Source organism: Oreochromis niloticus, linkage group LG10 (assembly GCF_001858045.2).
Source record: "Oreochromis niloticus isolate F11D_XX linkage group LG10, O_niloticus_UMD_NMBU, whole genome shotgun sequence".
Taxonomy (NCBI): Eukaryota; Metazoa; Chordata; class Actinopteri; order Cichliformes; family Cichlidae; genus Oreochromis; species Oreochromis niloticus.
The window spans coordinates 10,864,388-10,880,807 of record NC_031975.2 but is presented as its reverse complement, the minus strand read 5'-3'; the positions used below and the strand labels follow the sequence as shown (position 1 = coordinate 10,880,807).

The 16,420-nt window shown below is 39.6% G+C and overlaps 1 protein-coding gene across 9 annotated transcripts in view; it reads left to right on the top strand.

Annotated features, from left to right (window-relative positions):
* Positions 1–16,420, top strand: part of LOC100697557 (glutamate receptor 3) — a 76,829-nt gene that overhangs the window by 17,771 nt on the left and 42,638 nt on the right. For all 9 annotated transcript variants that reach the window (XR_003221997.1, XR_002063550.2, XR_003221996.1 and 6 more), the window contains exon 4: positions 16,104–16,291. Coding sequence is in view for 6 of the 9 variants with exons in the window: in XM_005471998.4 (XP_005472055.1) it covers positions 16,104–16,291 (188 nt within the window). In the remaining 3 variants the exon portion in view is untranslated. The remainder of the gene's footprint in view (positions 1–16,103; positions 16,292–16,420) is intronic.

The window sequence follows — 16,420 nt, the reverse complement described above, 5'->3', positions numbered from 1 at the left end:
CTTGACTTTGTTGGCCTCTTTCACCTGCTGTGCCGAGGCTGATGGGCCACCATCTGTAATACTTTGCTCATTTCCACAGCGCCACACAGTGTAAACACTCCAGTTTAGGATGGATTTCCACATGCTGCACAGCTTGTGTTTGTTGAGAGACTAGTTAGCCATCCTATTTTGGCTCGAGGTCCCATCCTGCTCTTCCCATCAAGGCTCTGGAGCAATATAGCCACCACTCATCCAAATGTCACTTTAATCTTCATTATAAGAAGAGGGCCTCTATTTAGGGCCCTAAGAGGGATTGGCAGGGGGCACTCAAGAGATGCTTGTGTGAATAGCTTTGGATGGTTTGTGGGGGAATATGACATTAATATGCTGCAGAGGCATTTTACAGTGATATGTGTTATGTCTGTCCCTTAACAAGACACAGCGTTTTAAAGCAAAGGCATCTTAGGGTCAGCTATAAATGGGGAATGTCTTTTAAATTAGATTTTCCCTACAGCTCAGATCAAGCACTTTATTTAATCACTTTAAGCATAATTATGAAGTAAATACAAGACATTTTTTCACACAGTTTCTCCCCACCTGGAATTTTTGGTACTTATTGGACAACCACCATAAATTATGGTGAACATAAGAGTTGTATGGACAAATGTAAGACAGTTGGACGTAAGTTGGCAACTATTTTTTTTCTAAGAGATCATGTTTTCTGCCTTTTTGCTTCTTTAAAAAGTGACTGTAGTACTCACCAGCCTCAAATGAATTAAATTTATGTTTCTGGACCCACATGCAGAAATAATATAGCAACATGATGCACCTGAAGGTAGTAGGGTCCACCTTAAAACAGATCAAGCATATCTTGCACACATAGAGCTTTATGTCCTTTATGTCCTTGTGAAACTTTATCATGACTGTTGCAGTGATTGTAGAGTGGCTTGGATAAGGCTAGTAGCAGACTCTAGGGTAAAGTCCTTGTACTGGCAGGATTTATATGGGGCACACCTTAACAGCCTCAAGTCAACTTACAAATTGGAGCCATTAAAACAGTGCAGGGATGTTCTATTAACATCTCAAAATTGTTGCTCCTGTCTATGGTAAGTGAGTATTAATATTATTAATGAATGGTGTAGCCCTGCCCTGTGTATACTTGTCTGACTGTTTAAACTTTTCATAATAAAAAAAGTCAGGTATTTTTTGAAAAGAAGTGTATTTTGGGTAAAATTATTAGACTTATATTCTATACACGTGACCGAATTTTAGATTTTGTTGTGTTCCTTTGGTAATGTGCTCTTTTTGTGTGATTTTTAATTAAAAAAAAAAAAGAAACAAACTTTTTTATTGACAACTTTGCTCAACACGGGCTCTTGTATTGTGACTGCCCCACATCCACTAGGCTTGACACAGAAGCTAGAAAACGAATGCTCTACCAAACCGTAAAGAAGAGTTTCCAAGGTTTCTCTTTACCAAAGGCTGTGAGTCACTTATTGAAGGGACAAAGGGATGGGAGCAGTTTATTCAGTGTGAGTGAGCTGGTGATAGGCAGTGAAACTGAGACGGCGAGGCTAACTTTGGAGACCTTTGGAGGACAACCCTGCTAACTGTAATGTTCAATCTTGTGTCCATAAACTGCTTGTGTACTATTATAATGAGTTCTTCTATGTTTGGTGAATTATGCTTCTAGTTTGGTTGCTAAAGTTGTATTTTATTAAACTTCATGTCAGATTGATAAAGCTTCGACACCATCAGTGCAGCCTCTCTGCTAGCAAGAAACTGTAGCTATTTTTAGCTTGACGCTATTGTTAAAATGATGAGCTGAGCAGAGAAAATTCAAGGTTTTCTCACCTGTCAAGAATTGAGTCACTCTTCACATCTGCATGACTAGTTTCCTGTTGGGACAACTTTGATCAGGCTAAAATAAGAATGCACAAACATTTATCAGTAGCATAAAAACGCATGGTTGCAGATCTTATTTTAGGTAATCAACATTCAAAATTAAGACTACAAAAATTGTTTTCAATTCAAAGTAGAGATTTGGAAATCTTAAGATACAAACATGTTAAATAACCTTATTGTGAAACTGGCTGTAGATCCAAGGTGGTGCTGCTTTTGGTTCTTAGTCAGTCAATGTTCTTTATTTCTAACACAAAGTGACATCAGAACTATTTTTGTGTGTCTGCTATGCAAAAATACTTCAACAGCTGACCTCCATCATGGTCGCATAATCTCAGATTAGTAACAGGACCAAGCCTCTAGTCATGAAGACACCTTTTGCCTGCAGTCAGGGTTGGGAGGTTCATATGTGGTGTGCAGTTGTTAGCCATTGCTACAGCTTTTCCTTCTAATGCTTTCTGCAATACAATATGTATTGACATAATGTTATTATGTTGGTGATTTAAAGACTGCTTAAAATTAAGTAACCCCACCACCACCAGAAAAACCCCCAAATAAGACAAATCCTTTAGATTAACCTAATAGATTTTTTTTTCAAAAAATAATTTAAGCATTTCATACCAAAACTAGTCTTTCTTGATCAACTTTATTCTCTAATGCAAAAAGAGCATACATTTGTTAAAAGTAGATCAAGCCGGATTTGTTGTTTTTTTTATCATTGCAGCCCGAGGGCATAACTACTCATCAAAGCTGTATCTGTATGATGGGATTTTAAATGTAACAGAAAATAAAAATGCCCAGAGAAACCACTCACTGTAGCCATGCATAAACTATTAAAATTTCTAATTTTGAAAGCTATTAATATCAAATAGGTTTAGCTTCACTTTCATGTTGGAGATGCCTTCCTCTGACAGCAGTGCTGTGCTGATCTAAACTATTTTAACTGACATATGCACAATAAGTCTAAACCATGAGTGGCGTCTGTCTTTATTTATTTATTTATTTTTTACTGGCATCTCATACTGTTTCATGCAACCCACGTCTCCTTCGATGAAGTGATTTCTTCATAAACAGAACTGATACAAAAGGAGAAGTGCAGCAAGCCTCACGGCACCAGGAGGAGCACAACAAAGCGGAAAACAGACTACACACTTTTATGCACACGAGTCATTGCGTACAAGTTTATTTGCTAGAGTGCAGCATCACCTATTTATCCTGGTTGCACTGGCTCTGAATTGTCCTCATTAAATAGACTAATGGCTGCTGGCAAGCAAAGAGCTTTTGAACTGATGAACATCTGGATGTTACCAACTGGCCACAGAGAGAAGCTCCTCACCAGGTTTTCTCATGTTTGGCTTATTTACAATAAATTGCATATTTATCATAAAGCGCAATATGTCTTTCATGCCAGTTAAAAAGACTTGCTGGGTGATGTTTGTCAAAGTTATTACACTTCACAAAATTTGCATAATGTGCTGATGAGCCAAAAATGTATTACTACAAAAAAAAAACAAAAAAAAAAACAGCCATAAAATGTGTTTCTAATAGCTGATTTTAAGTCAGAGGAATCTTTGTTTTGCTGTCTAAATGCCTTAAGCAGCAGTTTTTGTAATGGTCCCAACTGTTTAGCTCTAAGAAGACATTAGATTTTACTAATGTCAGCAGAGATACAGTTCAACTTTGACTGTTAAATATAAGATATCAAAATATTTTAAAAACCACATAAACAATAAAAATACATAAAAACATATCCAAAGGCCATAATGGATCCCAGAAAGGCTTTCAGAAATAAAGATGGCGATGGGTTATCAATCTGTAAAAGGCTGCACTGATAAATAGTTTAACAACTTAAAAATAACTTTATATCCGAGAGTACGCAATGCCATTAAATTATTCAGAGACTCTTTATATGCAAACGAGAAGGCCAGAAATTAGGAAAGCCTGCATTAAAAAACAGACTCTGTAGTGGTGACTGTACTGAAAATCCCTTTCAAGACTCGGTAAACACAGTTCTTCACTGCATCTAAAAATGTAAGGTAAGAGTCTTCTTCTCATTGGAAAAAGAAAAAATCCATAAGCAACAATTAGAAAGGCTTCCGCTCTCTCTGGGCCTGAGGTCATTTAAAATTGACTGAAGCAAAGTATAAAACTTTTCTTTTTACCCAACCAAAATTTGAAATTCTTTTTGGAACTCATGAGCACACGAGGTAATAGAGAAATCACACTGTCCAGCTATTAGTGCCAGTCCTAAAGCCAGGCTCTGTGATGGGGTGCATTAGTGCACATGGAATGGATAAATTGCACATCCGCGAAGGCACCTAATCCATTTCAGTTAGATACAGAGTGTAGCTGATCTACTGTATTTCCATTTTTATGTATTATGCAGCCTCTGATATTGTTTTGGAATCACTGATCCTGAAACAGACATAACCAAATAAGGTACCTCAGAACTGTAATTAAGTACAGTGCTTCAGTAAAGGTACCTGTATGAGATCTGACTGTGCAATCTAATGCTTATTGTTGACTATCATTCTCTTGATTCATGAACTCTACATAATGCAAACTGGATCTTAATTTCTTTATGTGGCCATCAAAATGAAGAAGTAGCATCTAACAACATTAACCGCGGCTCTTCTTGCGTTCTCCTGCCGCTGTGACAAATGTAGACGGCGGGGACAATTTGCCTTCGATGTGTAATCACACTGCCCTGCTGCTGAATGTCTGCTTGGTTTCTTCTCTGCAAGGAAACATCTGATTAATTGCACACTGCTAAAGAGCTTCACTCAGCAGCCAGGCACACAGGCTCATTAACAAAGAATGGGAGAGCGGGAGAGGATGGTGCCACGCAGCTGTTCCACTCTGTGAACACCTTACTGCAGCTTCACTTTGAGATGGACACATATCAATAGGTGTAGACCCCCCTCCCGCATCTGTGAGTAACCACAGTTTTGCTGCCAGACACTAATATTGGGACTGTAGCAGAGATTCATCAGTCAAGCTCTTCTACTTCAAGAGAGCTTCTTTCCTCCCCCGTTCAAGGACTCTATTAGGCCTCGTAGTGAATGTGAAAGTGAGGCACACATGTGGCAGAATAACGTGCTCTTCTGTGAGAGCTGAAAAACAAAGAGATGCAGATGAAAAAGGCTAACACTGTGAGAATCTCCTTGGTCAGATAGGATCTCTGAAATCATAATAGCAATTCATAACATTAATATAACGGATTGTTTAAACTTGAACAGCACCTTTTCCCTTTTGTTTCGCAGCATGCTCATTTATGTGGCTTTGCAGAGTGAGTGTCGAATAAGCTTTAGATTGCATGGACTCAATTTCCTTTAGATTTACAGCTAAGGCCGGTATTTATCTGGAAAGGCAGTTTGGATGCTGCATGTGTGTGTGTGTACTGGGCGGTGACCTCATTGGTAAAAACCTCAAAGGGTGTTGTGCATTCACTGGGAAGACACAGCTGAGGCGTTGGCTGTGTCTGAGTGTTTCTGCCTGAACCGAACCTCCTCTGTTTTCAAGCACTCAATCCACTCTGCCAGACGCCCAAAATGGCACCAATTGATCCTTGCACATCCACGCATGCAGAGGCAGTGCAGCTTGAAAACAACACCAATGGAAATGAAAGCTGCAGACTTTCTGCTCAGTACTGCAGTGTCGACTCTTTTATACCCACAAAAACTGAAGTACGTGAATTATTAATTCGGTGTATTAAACATTTTGGGGAGTTCGCCTGTTTAGGAGGAAAATGTATAAAATGTGTTGCTTTCATTTCTCACCACAGGTGAGTTTGGGGTTTTAGACACTGCGTTATGCAGTGGACATTGTTGCTTTCAAATATAAAGAGATTGCTTTTGCACAGACGGCCTGACAGACTTGCAGTACTCAGACTGTAGCTAACTACTGTAGCTACAGTAACCCTGAGAAAGTCATTACGTAACTGGAAGCCGTTGCATCACTTTAAATCTTTGTTCTTTGCTCGAAAAATGGAGTTGCACTGCTCATTACAAATCACCCTCTGTGAGCATCACTGACAAACCACTCTGCCACGTCTGCCAGGATGTGTCGACAAAGCCGTGACTGTATCAGTCTAGCGGGTACAAACTGCTAAAGTGGCAAGGATGGATAATTGTAAGAGACATTAGGAAAGGGTTTTTGTTTTACATCCATAGATATATATTTCAGGTACTTGCAGGTAGTGAAAGCAGTGAATTTTCTAGTGTAAGAAGAAAGATTTCTATACTTTGTGATGCTAATACAGGAGCTGTCCAAGGTCCTGCTGATGCAAGACCTTGGACAGCTCCTTATCCCCTCTGTAATAAAAGCTGAACTGTGTCATGTTAGCTTCATCCATTCTTCTGGTGTCCATCTTTTTATATTTTATACTATTTCAGCAATAAACATGCGAGCAAATTAGAATATCAGCTATCTACAGATGCCTTCACACAAGCCAGACAAATAAACTAGATTTTTCAGCAGACGTTCTCGTTATATTAGGAAAAACATGAATTATAACGACTCTATTTGTTGTATATAGTATGTGGGAAATCTTATAATACATAAAGTATCATATGCCCCTGAAGGTTCTTACCTATCTAATACCTACATCAGATTTATGATGTCATCGTTTTTCTTAGCTACCACCTTTAAATGGCCTAAAATGGCCTGTTTGTACCATTTATGGACCTGTACCACCTTATAAAAGCGTCCTGTTATTTTAATTTCACAACAGATCACAGGTCCATGTTCCCATCGATCTTAAATGAGCATGCACCCAGAGAAGGCGCCGGTGTTTCTAGATGCTGTTTACGCTTGTTTATGAGTTCTAACTTGCTTTTGTTGATGCTGACTTGAGTTTCTGAAGCAAAATAATGACTTCCACTACAGAATTGTGACATTCAGTACAGTGTTTTCTGACTTTGCCCCGACCATATAGATGTTTCTTGGAGTTCTCTGAATATTGTAATGATATTATCATATTATGAAATCCCAGAATTCTTTGTAGTTTTACTATGAGGGTGATTTTTTTCCTCAGCTGATCACCACAAGACTTTTTGGGGTTCAGTAACCCGTGATGAACATGCTTCTAACAGCGGTCTACTGCTTTGTGATGTCAGAGTGTGCACTTGCATAACAGGGTGCTGTGAACAACAGTGAAATTTGTCAGGAAATAAAAGTCTAGCACTGCACAAACAAACACCATGTAACAAAACTGCCTTTGCTAACTCTGCTCTCACGCGTTTGTTTTATAAACCCTTGAAATTTTGTTAGTATGCAACCTGAAGCTCGATCAGTCATATTTACCATATCTGTTACTGATAGCAATACATAATAAGTGCTTACTTCTACTTCTCTGCCTCTTGAACCAGAGAGAAAACAGTACCTTAAAGAGCAGGTGTGACTCCACTTATCCTGCTTTCGTTGTCTGTTCACTCCTGCCAGCTCAGGGAGGAAACAGGGTGAGCAGTTCAGAAGCATATTTGGGCAAAAATACAGATTTTCTTCCCTCCGCAATTCAACATTGTTATCTCAGCTGCTCACAGATGAAGGAATAGCCTGATCTTCAAATGAGTGGGAAAGAAATAAAAGTGTATGGAGCTGTAGCATGAGAGAAGGAACAGAGGAGTCAGCAAAGCCTTTGTGCTTCTCCCGTGTCAGAGGGACAAGCGCTGTCAGAAATGCTGTCAGATGCACCGAACGCTTTTGACTTCATCGAATTTGGAGCCTCCTCCCATCTTTTTCTGTCACATCCAATTTGTCACATGTAATCTGCTCTAACCTTACCACCTTACACGGACAAATAAGAAACCAGGTGACTAATAGAGAGCCCCTCTGCTTTATCAGGCAGCTGCTCTGCTTATTCCTCGATTCTTGTCTCTGTGTCGCTCAAATGCCTTTCGTCTATTTCAGGACCCTTGCTTTCAGGATAACGCAAGGCCATTACAACAGTAGTCTTTTTGCATTATGAAAGAGATTGATGTGATGTGCGTTTCCATGTTTGCCCAAGAGAAAACGCCATTTTTATTTTGCCTAAGAGAGAAAAAGACAAGGCTGTTAGTGCAGCTCTCGCTAATGGGCCATCCATTTCTTTGTGTGCGGTTTAAATATCTGCACTTTGTGTTTGTGTTAGTTTTCTCACTCTCTCTGTCTTTTATATTACATTTTTAGTGCTTTAGAACCTGAATCATCTTTAAGCGCAACAAAAATTTGTGAATTATTCAATGACGTGTGAATTCAACTTACATAAAAGATGAAAACAAACAGGAGGAGAAATGCTCGTCGTTCTGTTAGCAACTTTGCAGCTGTCATTAGATAAGAAATAATCTGTTTGATTAGGTCTGATCAGGGATTTGGCAGGAGTGGGCGGTGTGGGGGCGCAGGGCTCTTTGCAGTTCAGCTAATTTGGAAGAGGGAGCTGTTATCTATGTTGGACTGCAGTTAGAGTAGGCGTTGTTAGGCTAATTGTGCTCAAAAGTGTCCTTTTACTGTCATTTGGCAGCTTTAATCCTTTTTATTTCACTGGCTCTGTGAGCACTGCCCACTGAAAGCAGTCTTCTTTGTAGAGCCACATATAAGCTTTGAGATTTTTAGAGATTTCTCAGAAGTGGGTTCAGTGGCTTTGTCTGAGTTCCCCTTGGTGTCGCGCTCAGATTTGGGCCTCCCGTGACAACGGCGCGGTTCAGATGACTGCAAGAGAATTTTAAAGAGGTCACCTTCCTCGGGGAGGGGAAGGGGGAGGGACGACTGAGTCACAGTTGAGACTGCACACCACGCTCAGCCATCATGTGAGCCGCTGCCCGAGACAGACAAGAAGAATACATGGCCAGGTGTCAGGAGAGCCTCAGTCAGGCTCGTTTTAGCGGCTGTGTCTCACAGAGGAAGTAACACATTTGGTAAATGTCCTAATCTAGAAAAATACTTGCCTTAACTACAGAGAGATTTAAAGTGAACCAGTGATTGTACTTGACTATCCTGCTTTATTTTTTTCAGGGCTACATCCTGATGGTGCTGTGTTTGCTATTAAGCTCATATATTCAGGTTTAACTCACATACAGGCCAACTTTACTTTGTGCTGCCTGCTTAAACAGCTCCCCTCACCTTCAGGCATTTCTTTCACTGCATTTATTGACAAACTTCAAAGTGAAATGTCTTTAACTTTTTTATGTTTGTAGACTTGAGCATAAATATCAGTACTGTACTCATGGCATGGTGTCCTGACAGCATATAGCGGCGCTGCTTTGCACATCGACAGCTCACGTTTCATGTTATTGGATCATTGTTTTGCTGCTCTGCTTAAGTTACGTGCTCTTTATAAACTGGTACTAATGTCAACATGTAGCAGGTCGGGCTCGCATCATCTCTTCAGGAGAACTTTTGTCATCTGACGTCTGTTAAAGCTGATTTCAGCTGGGAGCTGATGAAAGAGCCAGATGTCCATTTGAAAACTGTAAGGAAAAGAGTTCTCTTTGAATGTTACAGTGGGATTGTCAGGTTTATCCTCTTAAACAGCTACCTGCTAGCTACTACACAAAGCTGTGCAATAATTCTCTGTGGGCTTCCCACTAGTAACCCATGTGAGTTTAAAGTAACATTAATTGGCAATGATTTTACAAAAGAATGACACTAACACTAATCACAGTGATTGTCTAATTGCATTTTTTGGAGTCTTGTTTACATCAACCTGATAACTCAGGGCATTTATCCATGTAGGCACGGTCAAGACAGCCTGCTAAAATCCAAACTGAGCAAGGTGATTTAAGTGACTTTGAACACTGCATGATTAGTTAGAGTATTTCTGAAACTGCTGATCTACTGGGATTTTCCCACACAACCATCTCTAGCGTCTGAAAAAGGGAAAATATCCACTGAACAACTCTGAATGCACCACATTGATCCTGGGCTATAGGAGCTGAGAACCACACCACAGAGTGCCACTCCTCTCAGTTAAAAAGAGAAAGCTAACGGTATAGTTCAGACATAGAAAATTGGAAAAACATTGTCGGTTTTTCTGTGTCTCTATATCTTCTGCAACATTGAGATGGTATTGTCAGAATTTAGTGTAAACAACATGAAAGGATGGCTCCATCCTGCCTTGTATCTGTGGTTTTTTGGCATAGTTTGGACAACTTAGCACCAGCCGAGCATCATTTAATCACCACAGCCTCCCTGAGTGTCATTGGCGACCATGTCCTTTCTTTCATGACCACAGTGCACTCATCTTCTGATGGCTGCTTCTAGCAGGATAACACCAATGGGGCCACATTAGAGATATTTAACTAACTAAGGCTGTTTTGGTGAAAGTGTTTTTGTGGAAGAGGGATTTTTTTTTTTGCTCTATAAATAGGCTCGTGGCAGTATGCTCCCGATGTTGAATATGTATTATTCTTCAGGTCAGGGCTGAATAATTGACTCTGTAAAATGCCCTTGATGGTCGTCCTTCCTGCTGACTGTTTTAAAATGTACCATCTGTTTACAAAGTCAACCAAAACTCTGTCATTTGTGCGCCGCCTGATAAATCGCACCAGTGTTAATACTCACCAAGAGACTTAGGTGTCCTTTGTTGCTCAGATTGCTGGAGTGCACCGAATGTCACATCATTGAATTCCTTCGGTTCGGGACTTCCTTTTTATTTATACATATCTTTAATTGTTAAGTATACTCAATAGCTTAAACATCAAGCGGCTCATAAAATGTTTAAACCCCAAATATCCAGCTTAGTTTTAGTGTGAGAAAATAAAACTCTCAAGGGAATCGTTTGTAAATCCCCCCAAATCCTTTTTCTTGAGCAGCTACTAACACGTTTCAAAATGTCATGCATATCCCAGCTTATGGCGTTCAGTGCTGTGGGAGGAGAGCTGACACTCAGCTTCTGCCTTTTCATTTCCCTTCTGCCAGCGGTGATATAATGTGCTAGATTTTAGTTTTGATATATATGTGAGCTGATAAAAATAATCCAGATAAAGGCAGTAGCAGTGTTGGGCTCAGACTGAGGTCAGCTCAGCAGTTTCTTATCAGTCATCAGAGTCTTTACAATGCATCGAGACACGACGCCTCTTTTGAATTCCTTAACCTCGCCCGGCGTCAGACATGTGAACACACGGTGGCCTCTTTAGAAGCCAGAGTGGCTAACGTGATGGCACCCAGCGAGAGCCACTTGTCTTTAAAGGCCATACCTGGTCTGAGTGCTGTCTGCTGTGCACTTCACTGTGAAGGTCACCAGCAGGGGAAGGGAGGGCGAGGGCGAACGTGTCAGCCGAGTCGCTGTGCTCTGAATATTTCGGAGGCCTGTTGGGAACACGAGTTTACATGTTCCCAACAGGAAGTTGAAGAACCTGTGGTAGATCCAGATAAGGACCACTAGTTATTGTTGTTGGAAGTGCAAGCAACAATACTTCTGATTAAATTATACATTGCAAGTAAGTGCAGCCTTACAAAGGCGGTGTCAAATCTGTATTCTGGATTATTTGCTAAAGATAAATCTATAAACGGCGCTAGTGAACCCAAAAATTCAATTCTCCACCTTACAAACCTTTTGAAACCTCTCTACCTTTTTTTAGTAAGAAAATATTCTTGTACCTTTACAATTTTGGAGATTTAATGGGATGTTAATTGCTGCAATATGTCATTATTTATTTACAGTTACTCTTCATTCATCGCTCACATTTCCTTTGTACTTGGACACAGGCATAAATCTCTGTAGACAGATCGCTGCATGTAAATATAAAATCTATATGCAAATGATTGCCACTTGTGGTCTCCTTAGTACTGACATGTTGTGTTTGAGCAGTTCTGATTGACAAACGGCCCACATGGAGAACATCACTGTCATCATCAAACAATGTCAATCATAAACAGTGACCAGCACCTGGTTCCACAGTAAGCCCCAGAATATTGCTTATTTTCTCAGATGCTAAGTCAGCTAACTTTGATGCCTTTTAGTGCTTAAAAAACAATACACTGGTATATTTCTTCAGCTGTGAAAACATAATATACTGTACATTTGTAGCTGAGGTATGTTTTATCTATAAACTGAGAGGTTTCCTCTCTCTCGTGCCCTAACACCCATCTTTTGAAATCACTCTTGATAAACGGTCATTATTATCACAGAGGAAGATATTTCAAAAGCTTGAACATTTCAGTGAAACTCAAAAGGATTTTAGCAGTGAGAACAGCTCAGCTTTTACTCCTGAAAAAAAGAACTATGGTGGGACTCCCTGTCATTTGTTAATTTGAGCTGCTGTACAAGAAAACAAGTTTTTAGCAACCCCTACAGTGTCTGCATACAGAGTAGCTGGGATTTGTCTGCATCTGGAGTTTTTGCAGTTTTCAAAGAGACATCCTGTTGAGATTGCAGTGTGCAGAAAAAAAGTTTTTTTCTTCTTGGATCATAATCACCTCACAGACTAATTTGGAAGCTATAGTTTGACTTTAAAGAATCATATTTGCATCTTAATCTTTTAAACTCAGATTAAGGTGTGGACTGAGAAACTTTCCTTCACTGGATAAACAATAAATGTGAAAACAGACTTCTAGTACCGACGTCACAAATTCATCTTTCTGGGCTGTGAAGGTCAAATTTAAGTAGCTTCAAGCAAATGATATTTCTCCGTGGTGCTGGCTTTAAAAATTCAGGTGTAATGGCAAAAACAAGTGAATTATTCAAGAATCTTTAATATTAAAACTCCATGTTTAACATTCAAAGAACCTTCATGGTAAACATCCCTGTACCTCTACAAATGAACATGTAGCCCAACCAAAATTACCTAAAGTGTTAAAGAGCGCTGACATGTTTAAACATACACACAGATGGTGATATAACAGTTCGAGTATCCCTGATGTTGAATGCGCTGTGGTTTGTGCTGCAGGGAGGCTGCGTGTCCCTTGATGTGGATACAGAGTGAAAACCAGTTTTCATTTAGCTTTTGTAATTCCTGCTTCCTGCAGAGAAGCTGTGAAGCTCACTTGTATTTACATAAACACATTTCACACCGGCTTATTCAGCTCCCGTAATAATATCTATCATTTCATAGAATCAACAGTTTCATCCCTTCTGTGAAAGAAAAGGGCAACAGCATGTGATGCATTTAGTCTAGTCAGCTGAAGTGTTCCTGCTCTGACTTAAACAGCACTTTTTTTCCTGCCCATTAGTTGTGACTCAGTAGTAAGCTTCTGCCATAATGCATTTTTGATGTGTCCTGTGTACCGTTCTTTAAAGAAAGAAGAGATGCAAATCTCCAATGTGTTGTGCATATGTATCTCTTTACTGCTGTTATGTCTTAGGAGCTCGTCCTTCTTTTGGTTTCTGTACTTTATTTATAATCTTTCAGGTTGGGCTTTTCAAAGGTCACCTGTCTTCCTACCTACAGCAAAAGATGTATAAGATATTTTAAATATACTCAGTGAGATTTTTGAGTGATTTAGAAAGAATATTTCAACTTTAAATTATATAAATATCTAAACAAAGCCAGTTTGTGTTCTGCTGTTACAGAGATGAACTGTCACTGGATAGCTAGTGTGTAGGCAAGGGCCAAGGTTCTGTTACAGGAAGCTTTCCGGTTTCCATTTGTAGTTCATGTGTTGACAAGTCATGTTTGAGCAGGCTTCGGTTACATGCAGGGAAACTGTTCATGTGAAGAGCAAAACAGGGGCATCGTTTGTGGAAATGCAGTTTTAAAACCATCACCTGATCATTTTTGAATAATTACATTATTAGAGTGTAGAGTGGAGTCACGTTAACAGCTAAAATATGCTTACATCCACCCATAAGGTCTTCAAGATCAACTTTAATGGTCAAAAATTGGTCAAAAATTGACAAAAAAACGTGTCAACATATAGAAAGTACACTATAAAGATTTAAAATATTATTTCACATTTGACCTCTGATCTTTCTTTCAAGGTCAGTAGATTAATTTGAAGGTTAAAGTGATAATGATGTGATTATACTTATTATACTGTGTTTCTTATTGCTGTTGTTTGTATTGACAACATATAGGCATATAGGGAATGATGTATAGGGATTATATATAGATCATGTTACTTTGGATTTGTGACCTCTTCATCAAGGTCAAACAAGGTCAAACTTTCCTTAAATATATTTTATCTTTAAATCTGTGCTTGTAATTCAGCTACCTTTGTTTGCATTGCCAACATTTAGGAAATGAATCATGTATTCCAAATGCCATGTGTCATTTGATCCCACACCTTCCTTTCTTTCAAGTGGACTCCAAAATGTGTCATTTTTACTGCACTACAAACTTCCTAAAGTACACTTAAAAGAACAAAGAAAAACAAAATGAATAGATCCAGTAGATTTATCTTAAAAGTAAATACTGCCCAAAGAGTGAGCTGCCCTGGCGGAGGTTTGCGCTGTTGGAGTGCTTCTCGTTTAAATATGTATCTGTATTTTGTAAACAGTGACTGATGAATGGCAGATGAAACAGGAAGTCTTGGCCTGGACTCGGCTGCACTGGAAGCTCTGAAAAATCAGCTGCTGCAACCGTCCTGCAAATGTGTTGTTGGGCTCTCAGATTGCTTGGCAACAAATTGATCAGTTCAAAAAGGCAGCATGCAGCAATGACTCACTTTATTTAACCTCGCCTCAATCATCCAAACAAGCCTGTTTAAAACGATCTTGCACCAGTGTAACCCAAATAAGCTTGTATTACCTACATTTTCTTTCAATCTCCTTAATTATTAATCCAGATTTACTAATGCCACACCATAGCTTAGCAGTAGGAATCTTATAAACAAGGTGTACTGTTTCACTACAGTGTTTCAGGTTTAAGATTTTTACCCTCTGCTCACAAAAACTTTAAAAAAACATGGTGTTTCTGAAGCTAACACACAGCTGTATGCTCTATTTCCATGTCACTCACTCACTGATGTTTTTTTCAGCTGATTTAGAAACTCCCTTTGCACCCTGTCATGACTGCTGACCACCAGTCCTTAATCTCCTTAGTAAACCACCACACTCCATTATAACAATGTGGCTTTCTTTTATATACAGTCTATGCTTTTAATGTGCCACCGCTCAGCCAACTTACTCTTAGCTCAGCGTCTTTCTTTCATGTGCCTCAGCCACTGATTCATCCCGAGGTGCAGTAAGCTCTGCAAAGTAAATACACTGAGTCGCACCAATTGTGCTTTCTGGATCCTTTAGGACGTCTATTTCACTGCATCTGCTAAGGTACATGTTTCATATCTTATTGTTGCGACCCCTGATTTTAAAAAAAGAAAACTTTTGCATTGCAGCTTTCATGGGTGAATTTTAATACACAGAAACACAGACATTTCTCTTCCATATCGTTTTTCCTTTCTGCAACTTTAAATTCCTCAGTCTACCAGGGAAGAGATAGCAATGATGACCTCCCGTGACAAACTGCTAAGGCAGCGTGGGACAGCTCAGTCATTTCCCAGTTAATGGTTAATTATGCTCTATAATGCATCTATCTTTGTTATAAGAACTGCAGCTTTAAGCTAATCGGTTGTGGGGATTCTTTGTGGAGCCTCTTGAATCTGCTTTGTCTGTCAAATATGTCTTTTACGATCCTTTTAAACATTTGGCAGCCGTTCCTGATATTAATTCTGAAGAGACTCATTAATCTTGTACCTGCACGTTCCGGAAAGGCCTAATTACAAGAGCATGTCTGTTTAATTTATATGCAGTGTAAAGAAAGAGCTCCCAAGCATCTCTAATTTCAGCTCAAATTTTAGCTTTTCTTACCACCTTTACGCGAAATGTGTTGAATGTTTGTCAGAATTTAGACTGGCAAAAAAAAAAAAATGCAAATCAAACAAACAACAAAAAAAACCCCTGCAACAGATCTTCTTCTAGCTATCCACTCGAGCAGCTGTTCATATTTCAGTATCAGGAGACTGTTTGACTGCTGCCCCAGTACAGCTCAGTTTTTACTCTGAAGCGCGCCTCTTTGTTTACTTGCTTCACGCTTTTTTTCTCTCATGTTTATTTTCCTCCCTGCGAGCGGTGCCTACAAGATGATTGGTACTGTTTAAACATGTTAACAATGCATTATCAGTTAATAGTTTACATTCTTTATGACAATAAACTGGTTACAAACCATTGCTGGAAGCCACAATATCCTTGTTTTTGTTTTTTTCAGCACAGAGGGAGTTTGGGATTCTGAGCACGTTTTCCTTCTTGTGTGCTCTGAAATCCAAAAAGACAGTTGTGTGATGGAGCTCTCTCCCCTCTGTTCCCCCAGGGTTTGCAATCCTCCAAGCCATCATGGAGTCTGCTGTAGCCAATAACTGGCAGGTGACAGCTCGCTCGGTGGGGAACATTGTGGACCCCACAGAGTACAGGCGCATCATCGAGGAGATGGACCGCCGGCAGGAGAAACGCTTCCTCATCGACTGTGAGGTGGACAGGATCAACTTGATACTGGAGCAGGTATTCAGTTTGCAAAGTGCCAATTCAGCCTTGCTTAAAAAAATAAACAAATCTCTTTTCCTCGAATATCAGGAAGTAAATCTAAGATTGCCTCAGAAATATACTCTTCCTCCAGCCTCATGACTCGGC